The sequence below is a fragment of the Lithobates pipiens genome, unplaced genomic scaffold, assembly GCF_037356315.1.
Source record: "Lithobates pipiens isolate NorthernLeopardFrog02 unplaced genomic scaffold, aLitPip1_a1.2 Scaffold_25, whole genome shotgun sequence".
Classification (NCBI taxonomy): domain Eukaryota; kingdom Metazoa; phylum Chordata; class Amphibia; order Anura; family Ranidae; genus Lithobates; species Lithobates pipiens.
Genome location: NW_027507787.1, coordinates 221,068,106 through 221,082,955, shown reverse-complemented (window position 1 = coordinate 221,082,955; position 14,850 = coordinate 221,068,106). Strand labels below are relative to the sequence as shown.

General features: G+C 43.5%; 2 protein-coding genes across 3 annotated transcripts in view; both read left to right on the top strand.

Moving 5' to 3' along the window:
- LHPP (phospholysine phosphohistidine inorganic pyrophosphate phosphatase) overlaps positions 1–1,983 on the top strand; it is a 42,099-nt gene extending 40,116 nt beyond the window's left edge. Inside the window, exon 7 of the mRNA XM_077455570.1 lies at positions 859–1,983. Coding sequence (XP_077311696.1) covers positions 859–961 — 103 coding nt within the window. The 3' untranslated portion in view covers positions 962–1,983. The remainder of the gene's footprint in view (positions 1–858) is intronic.
- Positions 1,984–8,149: 6,166 nt separating this feature from the next.
- The window catches only part of EEF1AKMT2 (EEF1A lysine methyltransferase 2), a 32,557-nt gene continuing 25,856 nt past the window's right edge, over positions 8,150–14,850 (top strand). The window contains exon 1 of one of the 2 annotated variants that reach the window (XM_077455567.1): positions 8,150–8,457. The gene's annotated coding sequence lies outside the window, so the exon portion shown is untranslated. The remainder of the gene's footprint in view (positions 8,458–14,850) is intronic. The other variant, XM_077455566.1, reaches the window with a different exon arrangement.

The window sequence follows — 14,850 nt, the reverse complement described above, 5'->3', positions numbered from 1 at the left end:
CCTCTTCTGGATCATCCAAATGCTCTCTAACAAAACCTCAGACGGGCCTGAACATGTACTGGCTTAAGCAGGGGGACACGTCTGGCACTGCAGGATCTGAGTCCCTGGCGGCGTAGTGTGTTACTGATGGTAGCCTTTGTTACGTTGGTCCCAGCTCTCTGCGGGTCATTCACTAGGTCCCCCCCATGTGGTTCTGTGATTTTTGCTCACCGTTCTTGTGATCATTTTGACCCCCACGAGGTGAGATATTGCGTGGAGACCCAGATCGAGGGAGATTATCAGTGGTCTTTTATGTCTTCCATTTTCTAATTATTGCTCCCACAGTTGATTTCTTCACGCCAACCTGCTTGCCTATTGCAGATTCAGTCTTCCCAGCCTGGTTCAGGTCTACAATTTTGTTTCTGGTGTCCTTCGACAGCTCTTTGGTCTTCACCATAGTGGAGTTTGGAGTGTGACTGTTTGAGGTTGTGGACAGGTGTCTTTTATACTGATAATAAGTTTAAACAAGTGCCATTAATACAGGTAATGAGTGGAGGACAGAGGAGCCTCTTAAAGAAGATGATACAGGTCTGTGAGAGGCAGAAATCTTGCTTGTTTGTAGGTGACCAAATACTTATTTTCCACCATAATTAGCAAATAAATTCTTTAAAAAATCTTACAATGTGATTGTCTGGATTTGTTTCCACATTTTGTCTCTCATAGTTGAGGTATACCTATGGTAACAATTACAGGCTTCTCTCATCTTTTTAAGTGGGAGTAAGAGCACAATTGGTGGCTGACTAAATACCTTTTTTCCCCATAATAGAGAGAGAGAATAAAGAACACACACAGCCTGATGATGTTTTTTTTTCCTTCTAGGCCTAGTGATGAAACCCATCCTCAAGTGAAGGCTGATGGATATGTGGACAACCTGGCCCAGGCTGTGGACATCCTACTGGCTTCTGGAGGAGCTGGTCACTAACCTACTGGCAACTTAGGTTCTAGCATTAGGCTACTTTCACACCGAGGTACTTTACAGGCGGTTTAGTGCTAAAAATAGCCCTTGTAAATCGCCTCTCCTGTCACTCCAGTGTGAATGTCTGAGTGTTTTCACACTGCGGTGAGCTTGCGGAACATTAAAAAAAGTCCTGCAAGCAGCATCTTTGGGGCGGTTTAGGAGCGGTGAATACACCGCTCCAAAAACGCCCCTGCCCATTGAAATGAATGGGCACTGCTGGCGAACAGCTTCACCAGCAGTGCCTTTTGGGTGCTATTAACCACTTCTTCAGGCACTAGTGGGGGTCAAAAGCACCCCTCCCTCCCCAGCGGCTAAAAGGCTCCGCTAAAACTAGCAGTGCTTTACCGCCAACGCCCCCATCGCCTCAGTGTGAAAGTGCCCTAAGTGACTCCGTATGGCTTGAAATGTCACCACTGGAGGACATCATTAGGACTAATAATTTTATACTTGAATAAACAAAGCCATCTATGTCATACAACTAACAGGCTACCTGACAGGGAGTGTAGTTCAATTAAAACGAATGGCCGGACACTTTGGCCTTTTCGGGAGATGAGATGTTTTTCGAACCTCAGAAGATGTTAGATATGTGAAACATTCAAACATCCAGTTATGTGCAAGAAAAAAATTTGCAGATAATTGGATATTTAAAGTGAACACAACTTCATCTTATTCACTAAGCTAAGTGAAAATGAACTTTGCAAAGAAAACATGATTTTTTTTATTTTTTTTTCCTTTTAGCAAATTAACCCCATTGTCCTCATTGAACAGGTTAAGGTGCAAAAACAATATTGGAAGCTGCAAAAACTGAACCAAGAACCATTGTTATCACCTGCCCAGCTGTGCAGTGTGACTGGTATGTGAACCACAAGCATAGCTGAACAGGTCTACAAATCATTGGGCAGGTTAAGTAGGGGGCTGTCTGACCATTTGCATTGATTTTTCTAAGTAAAATTTCTCTGAGGCATAGGGGTTGATTTACTAAAGCTGGAGCACACAGAATCTGGTGCAGCTGTGCATGGTAGCCAATCAGCTTCTAACTTCAGCTTGTTCAGTTAGGCTGCTTTCACACTGGGGCGGTATTCAGGCGTTACAGCGCTAAAAATAGCGCCTGTGTAACGCCTGAAAAAAAACGGGCCCTTTAACTCCAGTGTGAAAGCCGGAGGGCTTTCACACTGGAGCGATGCGCTGGCAGGACGGTGAAAAAAGTCCTGCCAGCCGCATCTTTGGAGCGGTGAAGGAGCGGTGAAGGAGCGGTGTATTCACCGCTCCTAAACCGCTCCTACCCATTGAAATCAATGGGACACTGCGGCAATACCGCCGGCAAAGCGCCGCTGCAGCGGCGCTTTGCGGGCGGGTTTAACCCCTTTTCGGCCGCTAGCGGGGGTTAAAACCACCCCGCTAGCGCCCGCACACCGCCGCTAAAACGACGGTAAAGCGCCGCTAAAAATAGCGGCGCTTTACCGCCGACGCTGCTCCCGCCCCAGTGTGAAAGCAGCCTTAAGCTTTGGCAATAAAACCTGGAAGCTGATTGGTTTCTATGCAGAGCTGCATCAGATTTTGCATGAGTTTTGCATAGTTTCTAATCTTGCAACCGATGGCTGAGATTTCTCCACTTCGTATTATTTCCCTGTTGTCTCTCTTCTGTAAAGATGGCCATAGACAGGCACTTGTCTTACATAGACTTTATTTCTCTACCTGTCCTTAAAGAGGAACTGCAGTCTGCTCACATAATTTGTAATAAAAACATGTTTGCCATTCTGAAGCTTCCCTCCAACCACTTTGCATATGATTTTATATATACTGTGATTCTGTACTTGCCAAATATGCTGCAGAAATCTCCCTCCACTGAGTCTGGCTGCAGCCATTTTAACTGTGGGCAGCTGAAGCTGCTGCCTGTTCACTTCCTGGATTTATACAGACACACCTCCAGCTCTGCAGCTCTCATTGCCTTTCTTATGACTCAACCCCCCTCCCTTCCTGGCAAACGCTCACCAGTGTGACAGAGAGAGAGGGCTGTGCATGATGTCATATGCCTAGGCTAATAACCAGACAAGAAACAGGAAGTGGCCTGTGTAAGGTATATTACTGGCTGAAAAAAAATTTTTACTATCCAAAGTAAAGGGCAAAGGGCAGAAGATTTAATAGATGAAGTTGAAGAAAATGATTAAAGTTAAGTTTTAACTAAATCACTGCACCATTTTGACCTTTGGTGATGCTCTTTTTAAAGCCAAAAATGGAACTTCCGCTTTAAGTGTTGGTGACCCCCCTGATATGCCACATTTGGCATGTAATTTTTTTTGTGGGGGGGGGGGGGAGTTTTTACAGGAACCCAGCTCCCGCTTCCTCTCCTGGTGCCGTGGTGCCAGAAGGAAGATCACCTCAACCCCCCCCGCAATCATCTGGGACATGTCATAGGTCCCAGAAAATTGCGCGGCAATTCACAGCACGGTTCGCACACACAAGCAGTGTGCGCCCACAATTAGAATGCCGGCGGAGAGGAGCGGGGCTTCTTGCATCCACATCACTGGACAGGTGAGTGTCTGATTATTAAAAGTCAGCAGCTACACTTGTTGTAGATGTTGACTTTTAAATAGGTGGAACTCCGCTATAACCACTTCAGCCCCGGAAGGATTTGCTCCCTTCCTGACCAGAGCACTTTTTGCGATTCAGCACTGCGCCGCTTTAACAGACAATTGCGCGCTTGTGCGACGTTGTACTCAAACAAAATTGATGTTCTTTTTTCCCACAAATAGAGCTTTCTTTTGGTAGTATTTGATCACCTCTGTGGTTTTTATTTTTTGCGCTATAACCAAAAAAAGAGCGAGTTTAGACGTTTTATGTGCTGTTACAAGCATTTGGTGTTTCAAATACCACTATACAACTGTCCTGAACGCGATTTATCTGCTTGCAAAAAAAAATGCTTCTGACCTACTATAAATGCCTGAGTGCACATGTACCCATAAGGTAACATGGAGGAGAGTTTAGGGGCTGCTGAAAAAAAACACCCAACTGCTCCTGAACGTCCGTTTACTAGCTGCAGTGTACATGAGGCCTTACCATTGATCATCACACTAACATACTAGGAGATGTAAATATAATGATTATTAGCAGGGGTTCCCTGGAGACAAAATGTTATATCAAGTGTTCAAGTGTTAAAAAAGGTTGAGAAAGGCTTCTCTAGAGGAACCCTATGGTTCCAAAGATTGAGAAAGGCTTCTCTAGAGGAACCCTATGGTTCCAAAGATTGAGAAAGGCTTCTCTAGAGGAACCCTATGGCTCCAAAGATTGAGAAAGGCTCCTCTAGAGGAACCCTATGGTTCCAAATATTGAGAAAGGCTTCTCTAGAGGAACCCTATGGTTCCAAGGATTGAGAAAGGCTTCTCTAGAGGAACCCTTTGGTTCCAAAGATTGAGAAAGGCTGCTCTAAAGCATTCATCAGAGACTTCCTTCATAATCTGTCACAAGCTCAAATTGGGTGTATTGCTTGTAAATTTAACACCCCGTGTGGCCCTAAGACTGTGGTGCTCTGTTGGACAGTTAAAAAACAATGGTGTTATAACTTTTGCCAGCAAAAGATCCATGGTTTTTGTACATAGAAATGATTGGGTGGTATCCTAGCCACGTGATAGGACAACAAAGCTCAGCATTTACCTCTGTAGCACTCAGGATACTAGGGGGATTTACTAAAACTGGAGCATTCAGAAACTGGTGCAGCTCTGCATAACCAATCCGCTTCTAACTTCAGCTTGTTCTATTAAGTTTTGACAAAAAGAAATTGAAAGCTGATTTTTTTTTTTTTTTTTTTTTAGGTTAGACCATAGAGAATAAAATGGCGATCATTGCAGTATTTTATGTCACACAGTATTTGCACAGCGGTCTTTCAAACGCAATTTTTGGGAAAAAAAGACACTTTAATTAATTAAAAAAACTAAATTAAAGTTAGCCCAATTTTTTTGTATATTGTGAAAGATGATGTTATGCCGAGTAAATAGCTACCTAACGTGTCATGCTTCGAAATTGCTCACACTAGTGGACTGGCGACAAACTACGGTACCTAAAAAATCTCCATAGGCGTCACTTTAAAAAAAATAGCGGTTACCAGGTTAGCATTACAGAATTATTGCTCTCGCTCTGACGATCGCCGCGATACCTCACATGTGTGATTTGAACACCGTTTACATATGCGGGCGTGACTTACGTTTGCGGTTTCTTTGCTGCAGGGATGGAGGCGCGCTTACATTTTTTAAATTTATTTATTTTTTTACATTGTCTCTGTAAATGGCTCACTTTTATTGAAAATTGTCTCTGTAAATGGCTCACTTTATTTACTTTTATAAATTTTTTTATCTTATTCACGAGGAATGTAAATACCCCTTGTGACAAATAGGTGATGACAGGTACTTTTTATGGGGGGATCGGGGTCTAAAAGACCCCAAATCCCTCCTTTGAACTTCAAAGTATTCGCCAAAAACTGTGATTCTGAATACTGTCGTGTTTTTTTTTTTGTTTTTTTTATTTGGCGCCATTGGCAACCAAGTAAACCGGAAGTGATGTCGCTTTCCGTGTTTACATATAGGAGACTGGAACGAAGCCGTTTACGGCTTTGATTCAGTCTCTCTCTAGCTGGCGGCAGTGGCGAATCACGCAGCCGGTCTCCTGGTGGGATGGGAGGCCTGGGAACAGTGGGGGGAGGGGGGACATCCTCCGGAAAAACGACCAAGCTGCTTTTAGCCACATCAGTTGTTATCCCTAAAGAGCCAACCACCCGCTCTAAAAAACACTACCAGGGTGATGCCTGCAGCTGCAGCCATCTACCCGGTATAACCCCTGAAAGCCTCATATGTGCGTACGGTCGGTGATAAGGGGATAACATCCAATTTTCTATTTAATTACTATTGCTATGTCTTTAGTTACATCAAAGGTGTAGTGAAAATATTGAGCTTGCCTCCAGATTAACCGCTTGCCGACCGCTTCACGCACATGTACTGCGGCAGAAGGGCATGTACAGGCAGAATCCCGTACCTGTACGTCGCCCTATAAGAAGCGGCTTGCGGGCGCACGCCGCCACAAGCTCCCTGAGTGAGTCCCGCAGACTCGATGTCCGTGGGGATACCCGCGATCGTCTCATGGAGAGTAAGAACGGGGAAATGCTGATGTAAACAAGCATTTCCCCATTCTGCCTAATGACACTTATCACAGCTCCCTGTAATCGGGAGCGGTGATCAGTGTCATGTCACACACAGCCCCTCCTCCCCCATAGTTAGAATCACTCCCTAGGACACACGTAACCCCTACAGCACCACCTAGTGGTTACCCCCTTCACTGCCAGTCACATTTACACAGTAATCAGTGCATTATTAATTTCACTGATCTCTGTATAAACATGAGTGGTCCCAAAATCACGCCAATAGCATCCGATTTGTCCACCATAATGTCGCAGTCACGATAAAAATCGCTGATCGCCACCATTACTAGTAAAAAAAAAAAAAAATTATTATTATGATTTTTTTTATTTATTTTTTTTTACCAAAAATATGTAGAAGAATATGTATCAGCCTAAACTTAGGGGGAAAAAAAAGTTCCTTTTTTATATATTTTTTGGGGATATTTATTTGAGCAAAAAGTAAAAAATATAGCGTTTTTTTTTTTTGTTTTGTTTTTTCAAAATGATGGCAAGGATCTTCATATAGTACAACTTCCTGATTCAGTCAGAATTAACGAAAGAGCAAAACAGACAGTGAAGGGAAATCAAAAAGTTTTAGAAGAAGAATCAAAAGGAAATCTTCCATCGGTGACAAATGTCCCTCGCTTTTTGGTGAGATTTCCTCTCATTTTCATCTAAGCCCTTGTACACACGGTCGGAAATTCCGACGGAAAATGTCCAATCGGACCGTGTTGTCGGATAATCCGACCGTGTGTGGGCTCCATTGGACTTTTTCCGTCGGAATGTATAAAATTTTCCGACAACATGATCCGATAGGACTTTGTCCGATCGTTTTGTAGAGAATTCCGATCGGATAAAGTGCCACGCATGCTCAGATCAAATTACAAGACCAACGCTATTGGCTACTAGCCTGAACGTAGTCCCTTTGTAACGTACAAACGTCATCACGTTCCGAACGATCGGATTTTCCGACAACTTTGTCCGACCGTGTGTATGCAACACCAGTTTCGGACAAAATCCGTTGGATTTAGTTGTTGGAATGTCCGACCGTGTGTACAAGGGCTAAGTCTTCAGGACAGGAAGTACAATTTCCCCATTGGGATGCAGACAGCTAAAAATTACCTTAAGGCTCGGTTCATCACGAGTGTGCTGTGCGACCTCGAAAGTGATTACCACCACACTGTAGTGCAAATCACATGCGAATGAATATTCGCTATTCTCACACGAATCCTACCAGCCAATCAGGAAGCGGGTCGTGAGACCCAACACCCGGCTGGCTGAAAGGAGAGGCGATCCTCTTGGACACCTAGTGCCTAGGAGGAGGAGAGAGGCGACACGTGGCGGAAGCCGCTGTGCAGGAGGAGAGGACACAGGAGCTGCCGCCACCCACCACCTAGATGGGGTAAGTGCCGGACCGGCAGACAGCGGGTGGGAGTGCCGCCCACTTCTGGGGGGACGGGGTTGTTTGTTTGCTGCCCCCCCCCCCCCCAAAAAAAAAACACCAGCCCACTGGTACTTAGCTAATTTACAATCTGTATAGAATATGTAAATGTTTGAGTTTGTATAGCCTGGACACAGCTCTAATTTAAAGTGTAGTTCCATATTTGCAGGCAAATTGGGATAATGCCTACAGTACTTTATATTTATTACATGTTCCCATTATCATCACATAACGTTAAAAAAATAAATAAAAATTCTGGTTACCTTTTTAAGTGTTTTTTTTTTTGTTTACCTCTAATCCTCTCCCTGTTTTGTAATGGAGGGAGCTGTCAAGTAATATTTAACATAATTACCCTGTCTATACTGTGTTCGGAGTTCTTCGTTGTCGGCTGTAAACTAGATTTGGACAGTGTCTGTCCTAACAAAGGGTTAAAAAGATAGAACCCTCCCTCTTGCATTGTATATTAATGAGGGATAACTCTAAGTCTGTATGGGAACAAAAACTCTGCGGCTGCCCAGAAATTCTTAGACTCCGCCATGACAGCTTCTCCTTTAGTAACATCTAAAAGCAAGCCATAGATGATGCCTTTTTCTTTACACCCATCAACAGTCAGTATTGATGGGGGGAATCCTTCCCACAGTGCTATTGTGTTATGCCGTCATGGAGCCTTTCTGCTGGTAGAGCACAATGATCACTGTTAGCAGCTATAGCCACGGGCAATAATCGCATGCAAAAAAAAAATCTGACAGGCTGGTTGATCGATCGACTTCAGTATAACCAGCCTGCCCATAGGTGGATAGAATCTTGTCTGGTTCAGCAGGGACTGGTTTGATCCATTTACTGCCAGCTTAAAAGGTAAGACTTTTTTTTTACGCATGTATTGTGAATAGGAACACATAGCAAAAGAAAAAAACATACTTTAACCTCCCTGGCGGTATGATTCAGTCTGGAATAAGGTGCTGAAAGCGGTACAATTATTTTGCATGGAAATCTGGCTTTTATTTTGTAGTCCTGTAATTCTTAGGAATAACGCTCTGAAATCTCTTCAAACCAGAGTCTAGCGGACATCCCAGGTATGATAAAGTTTATAATATAATAAAGAATAATAAAAATTATTCAATAATGTAATCAAATCCAAAAAAAACTGAAAAATTGACACTTTCTGGTTGCTATGGACAATCTCCAAATTCCAGGCAGAAAAAACAGTATTTATAATATAAAAGTGCATGCAGGGCATTGCACAGACCACTAGGGACAAAGGGGGTGTGTATTTTTTAATACAGCACTGTAATCTGTAAGATTACAGTGCTGTGTGTGTTTTTACTTTTTTGAATTTGCCGCCGTTCTCCGCTCCCGTGCGTCGTAACGTCGCAGGGAACGGAGCTCGGCGGCATTCGGCACTGTGAATCGAGCGGAGGACAGCTCGATCACACAGCGCGGCGGACATCGCTGGATCCAGGGGACAAGGTGAGTAACTCTCCCTGTGTCCTCCCCTGCCTCCAGCTATGCGATCCCGAGTCTGGCTCGGGGTTACCGCTCCTGTAATTAAAATCCCAACCCGAGCCAGACTCGGGATTACCGCTAGGAAGGTTAAGGGCAAAAATGCTATAAACCAAACTGTTTGCTTACTGCAAACGTACAGGGGATGATTTACTAAAGGCAAATCCACTTTGCACTACAAGTGCAGTCGCTGTAGATCTGAGGGGTAGATCTGAAATGAGGGGAAGCTCTGCTGATTTTATCATCTAATTATGTGAAAGTTAAAATGCTGTTTTTTATTTTCCTTGCATGTCCCCCTCGGATCTACAGCGACTGCACTTCCACGTGCACTTGTAGTGCAAAGTGGATTTGCCTTTAGTAAATCAACCCCACAATGTTTTTTCCTTAAGGTGGTATTAAACCCAAAATCAAACCTTTTTTAATCACTTGCCGCCCGCCATATAGCAGATTGACGGCGGCAAAGTGGTTTCAAAATCCTGACCGGGCGTCATATGACGTCCTCAGGATATTGAGCCGCTGCACGCCCCTGTGGGCGCGCATCGCAGTGATCTTTGTTGCAGGGTGTCAGTCTGACACTCCGTAACTACGATCTCGGTAGAGAGTCTCCGACTGAGACTCTTTACCACGTGATCAGCCGTGTCCAATCACGGCTGATCACAGTGTAAATAGGAAGAGCCGTTGATCGGCTTTTCCTCACTCGCGTCTGTCAGACGCGGGTAGAGAAGAGCCGATCGGCTGCTCCTCTGACGGGGGGGGGGGTCTGTGCTGATTGATTATCAGCGCAGCCCCCCCCCCCCCCCCCCCCCGAGGATGTCCACACTGGACCACCAGGGATGCCACCAGACCACCAGGGATGCCCAGCACCAGGTATGCCACCCTAGACCACCAGGGATGCCAGTCAGTGCCCACAATGGGCATCACTGGTTGGCATGCATTATTGTTTGGCACCGATTGGCATCCATTAGTACAATACAATAAAATGCCACCTATCAGTGCCAATCTATGCTCATCCGTGCTGCCTATACATGCCCATCCATGCCGCCTATCCGTGCCACCTATCAGTGCCAATTTGTGCCCATCCGTGTCGCCCATCAGTGTCGCCTATTAGTGCCACATATCAGTGCCCATCAATGCCACCCCATCAGTGCTACTTCATTGGTGCCACCTCATCGGTGTCCATCAGTGCCGCCTTATCAGTGCCCGTCAGTGCAGCCTCATGAGTGAAGGAGAAAACTTATTTACAAAGTTTTAAAACTGAAACAAAAAAAAACATTTTATTTTTTCAAAATTTTACGGTCTTTTTTTATTTGTTATTAAAAACCATAGAGGTGATCAAATACCACTAAAAGAAAGCTCTATTTGTGGGAACAAAATGATAAAAATTTTGTTTGGGTACAGTGTAGCATGACCGCGCAAATGTCATTCAAAGTGCAACAGCGCTGAAAGCTAAAAATTGGTCTGGGCAGGAAGGTGTTTAAGTGCCCGGTATTGAAGTGGTTAAAAAGTATGCAGGGCCTAAGGGCCTAAGGGCGGGACTGGGACTGGAGGGGTTTCCGGGGGCTGCGATCTCCCCACACACCCCCCTATGGAACATTCCTACCTTACCTCACCTCTACTCACTACCAGACCCCAAAATTTGGGCCAGATGTGGCATAAAACTCATATCTGACCTCACGTCAGGTACGACTATACACCCCTTTAATCACCTGGTATCTCGCAATAATGTGCCCTCCTCGCATCTATTCCGCTATATGCAGCTATCCCATGCCTTCAAGGCCCAAGTGGTACCCAATACCACGCAAATTGTGCAATCCGCCCTGGAAAAGGTTACAAGATCTGAATGTACTAGGAAGCCGACTTCGGTCCTCTATGCGCACCTTATTAGGGTCTCTTTTCCAGATCTGTCAAAGCTCCGACAGAGATGGACTCAAGACATTCCGGATCTGGATTCCGAGGACTGGGAAGACATGTGGGACTTTCCCTTCACCATCCTGGTCTCTCTTCGAGACCGTCTCATACAATACAAAATTCTACACCGGGCATATATTACCCCGTATAGATTACATAAAATGAGAACCTCCCTGTCCTCGGAGTGCTGGAGATGCACTGGGGATCCGGGTGACTTTATACACATCTTCTGGTCCTGCCCGGTAATTCAGCGTTACTGGTCACAGGTACTATCCATAATTCATGAAGTGGTGGGAATAGATGTAGCCCAGACCCCGCGGATATGCCTTCTGGGATTGGTGGAGGGGGTGGCCCCCAGGATAGCAGACAGAACCCTGATAGGACTTCTACTCTTTTATGCCAGGAAAATGATCACCTTATGCTGGAAAAAGCAGGCCCCGCCGTCATTACAACTGTGGAAATCCCATGTCAATAAAGTCTTGCCACATTATAAGGAAACATATCATAACAGGGGTTGCCCCAAAAAATACATGAAAGTGTGGTCTAAGTGGCTGGCTGATGCCTCCACAGTGACTACAGATTAACATGTCTGGGATGTCATCCTGAGGGAAGATGGGAGTGTGGTTGGGGTGGGTCCCTGGTATTGCTCCACTTCACTGTCTTATGTTATTTAGTGTAGCCAATACTATGAGCCTAGTTCACTTATTCTGGTGCCCCTTGGGGCCCGACTGCAGAATTTGGTCCTAAGTTGTTATATGGAGTGGAAGCCAACCTAGCACTAAGTTAGTTGTTGTTGTTGTGGATGTGCTACAGGTGTCGATTATTCTGTTGGAATCGCTTGATGGCCCCTGCGTGGGTCTAACCATAATACTGTGGCATGTCACTGTTCTTTGTTGAATGTTTGTTTGTCTGTCTAAAACTCAATAAAAAATATTTTCAAAAAAAAAAAAAAAAAAAGTATGCAGGGCATAGGACACACCTCCTTAACCACTTCAGGCCCGGAAGAACTTACCCCCTTCCTGACCAGAGAACTTTTTGAGATTCGGCACTGCGTTGCTTTAACTGACAATTGTGCGGTCGTGCAATGTGGCTCCAAAACAAAATTGACGCCCTTTTTCCCACAAATAGAGCTTTCTTTTGGTGGTATTTGATCACCTCTGCGGTTTTTATTTTTTGTGCTATAAACCAAAAAATTTGCGACAATTTTGAAAAAAAAGCATTATAGCAAAAAATAATAAATATCGCCAAAAAAATATATCTATAAAAAAAAAATTGCAATAAGCGTTTATTGATTGGTTTGTGCAAAAGTTATAGCATCTACAAAATAGGGGATAGATTTATGGCATTTTTATTGATAATTTTTGGCGGACACATTGGACACTTTTGGCACGATTTTTGGGACCATTCACATTTATACTGCGATCAGTGCAATTAAAAATGCATTGATTACTGTGTAAATGGGACTGGCAGTGAAGGAGTTAACCACTAGGTGGAGCTGTAGGGGTTTAGTGTGTCCTAGGGAGGGATTCTAACTGTGGGGGGGGAGGGGCTGTGTGTGACACGTCACTGATCACCACTCCCGATTACAGGCAACGGTGATCAGTGTCCTGTCACAAGGCAGAACGGGGAGATGTTTGTTAACATTAGCATCGCCCCATTCGTCCTCCACCGTGAGATGATCGCTGGTATCCCCACGGACATCGAGTCCACGTGACCTGTGATCATGGTAACGGAGCTCCCGGCGAGCGCGCCCGCAAGCTGCCTCTTAAAGGGCAACATACAGGTGCGTGATTCTGCCTGTACTTGTGCTTCTGCCGCAGTATATCTGCGTGAGGTGATCGGGAAGCGGTTAAAGGAGAATTGTACAAAAACAAGATTGGTTAAACCCACAAGTGTTTTTTTTACCACTACTATTCCTTTATATTGGAATTTACAAATGCAGCAATTTAGAATTTAGATGAAAGACAACCAGGAAGACAAGACAAAGGCATAAGGAGCTCGTATGCATTGCATACTAGCTCCCTATGAAATGCCTACCTTAGATCGAAGCTGTTGCAGCGGTCTCCGTACACCGCTGTGACCGGCGACATGTCTCCCGGAGTTACTTCCGGATCTGCGGGGCTCTGGCACTGTGATTGGCCAGAGCCGCAATGACGTCACTCCCGCGCATGCCACGGGTCTCGGCACAGCTACTGAAGAAACGGCACGAGCGAGTCGCTTCTTCGGTGTGCATGTGGCGATTAGACATGTGCAATTCATTTAGTTCCAAATTAGTTTTTTAACGAATTTTGACAAATCCGTTAATTCAGAATTTTTCAATTTCCGAATTTCAAAATTTGCGAAATTATGAATTTCCGAAATTTTACAATTTACGAATTTCGAGTTTTCGAATTTCCAATTTTAGGATTTCTGAGTTTCCGAATTTCGAATTTCCGAACTCGAAAATTCAGAAATCCGAATTTTCAGATGTCCGATTTTCGGAATTCCGAATTTTCGGAAATTCGAAAATCAGAAAAAAAGAAAAAAAAAAGAGAGAGAAAATCTGTTTAATTCTAAATAATAACTAACTATTAAATGATAGGTATTGGAATTCCCTTTCAAATTTGTCTGTGAACGTAACAAGTACGAATTTATCCAAAGTTACACATTAAATTATCTGAAATAACAAATGCAACATCTAACCAAATGGAACGTAACAATCTAATAATAAAACCTTTTTATTATTAATAATTATTATTATTTATTATTAATTTGTTCCGTTCCATTTGTTTAGATGCGGCATTTGTTATTTCAGATAATTTGTAACTTCGGATAAATTCGTACTGGTTAATTTAATAGTTGGTTATTAATTAAACTGATTTTCTTTCTTTTTTTTCAGATTTTCAAATTTTTGGACTTTCAAATCTTTGAATTCCCGAATTCCGAAAATTCGGAAATTCGGAGTTCCGAAAATCCGAGAATTAGAAATTCGAAAATTCGTAAATCTGAAATTCGGAAATTTGGATATTCGGAAATCCGAAATGCGGAAAATCGGAAATTCGTAAATCCAAAAATTTGAAATTCGGAAATTTGGAAATCCAAAAATTCGAACTGTGAACGTTTCTGATAATTCCGAATTTTCAAATTTCCGAATTTTCGATTTTTCCGAATTTCCAAAAAAATCGAATGAAACGAAAATGAACTAATTTTTTGTCAGTGCACATGTCTAGTGACGATGACGTCGCAACATGCGAATACAGTGAATATCTCCTAAAGGGTGCAGGTTTAGGAGATACTGACGGTACCCACAGGGACGTCCTATTCTAGGCTTGCCTGTAGTGGAAAGTAGTACTAAAGAGATTACAACCACTTTAAGAAATATATTTTGCAACATTTTTAAGATACGGTGAGACCTGTAACGTTATGTCTGGCTCAGCAACTGTGAACTTATTATTTTTTTTCCTTATTTGAACTTTTTTCTTATGATGTTTCAGTATATGCACACAGGATATAGACTCAAAGAACCTCAGTTCACTCTGTTCCCAGTTATAGGTGATTTAATAAATTCAGCATAACGGTTTCTTTCATCCATCAGATCTTAAGAAAGGAGGAACCTCACAGAGCAAAGTATGATTGTATTAAACCTAGACTAAAAAAAATGGAATGCGGATTTAGGACCGGAAGGATTTACCCCCTTAATGACCAGGCCATTTTTTGCGATACTTCACTGTTACTTTAACTGACAATTGCGCGGACCTGCGACATTGTAACCAAACAAAATTGACATCCTTCCCCCCCCCCCACAAATAGAGCTTTCTGTTGGTGGTATTTGATCACCTCTGTAGTTTTAATTATTTTGCG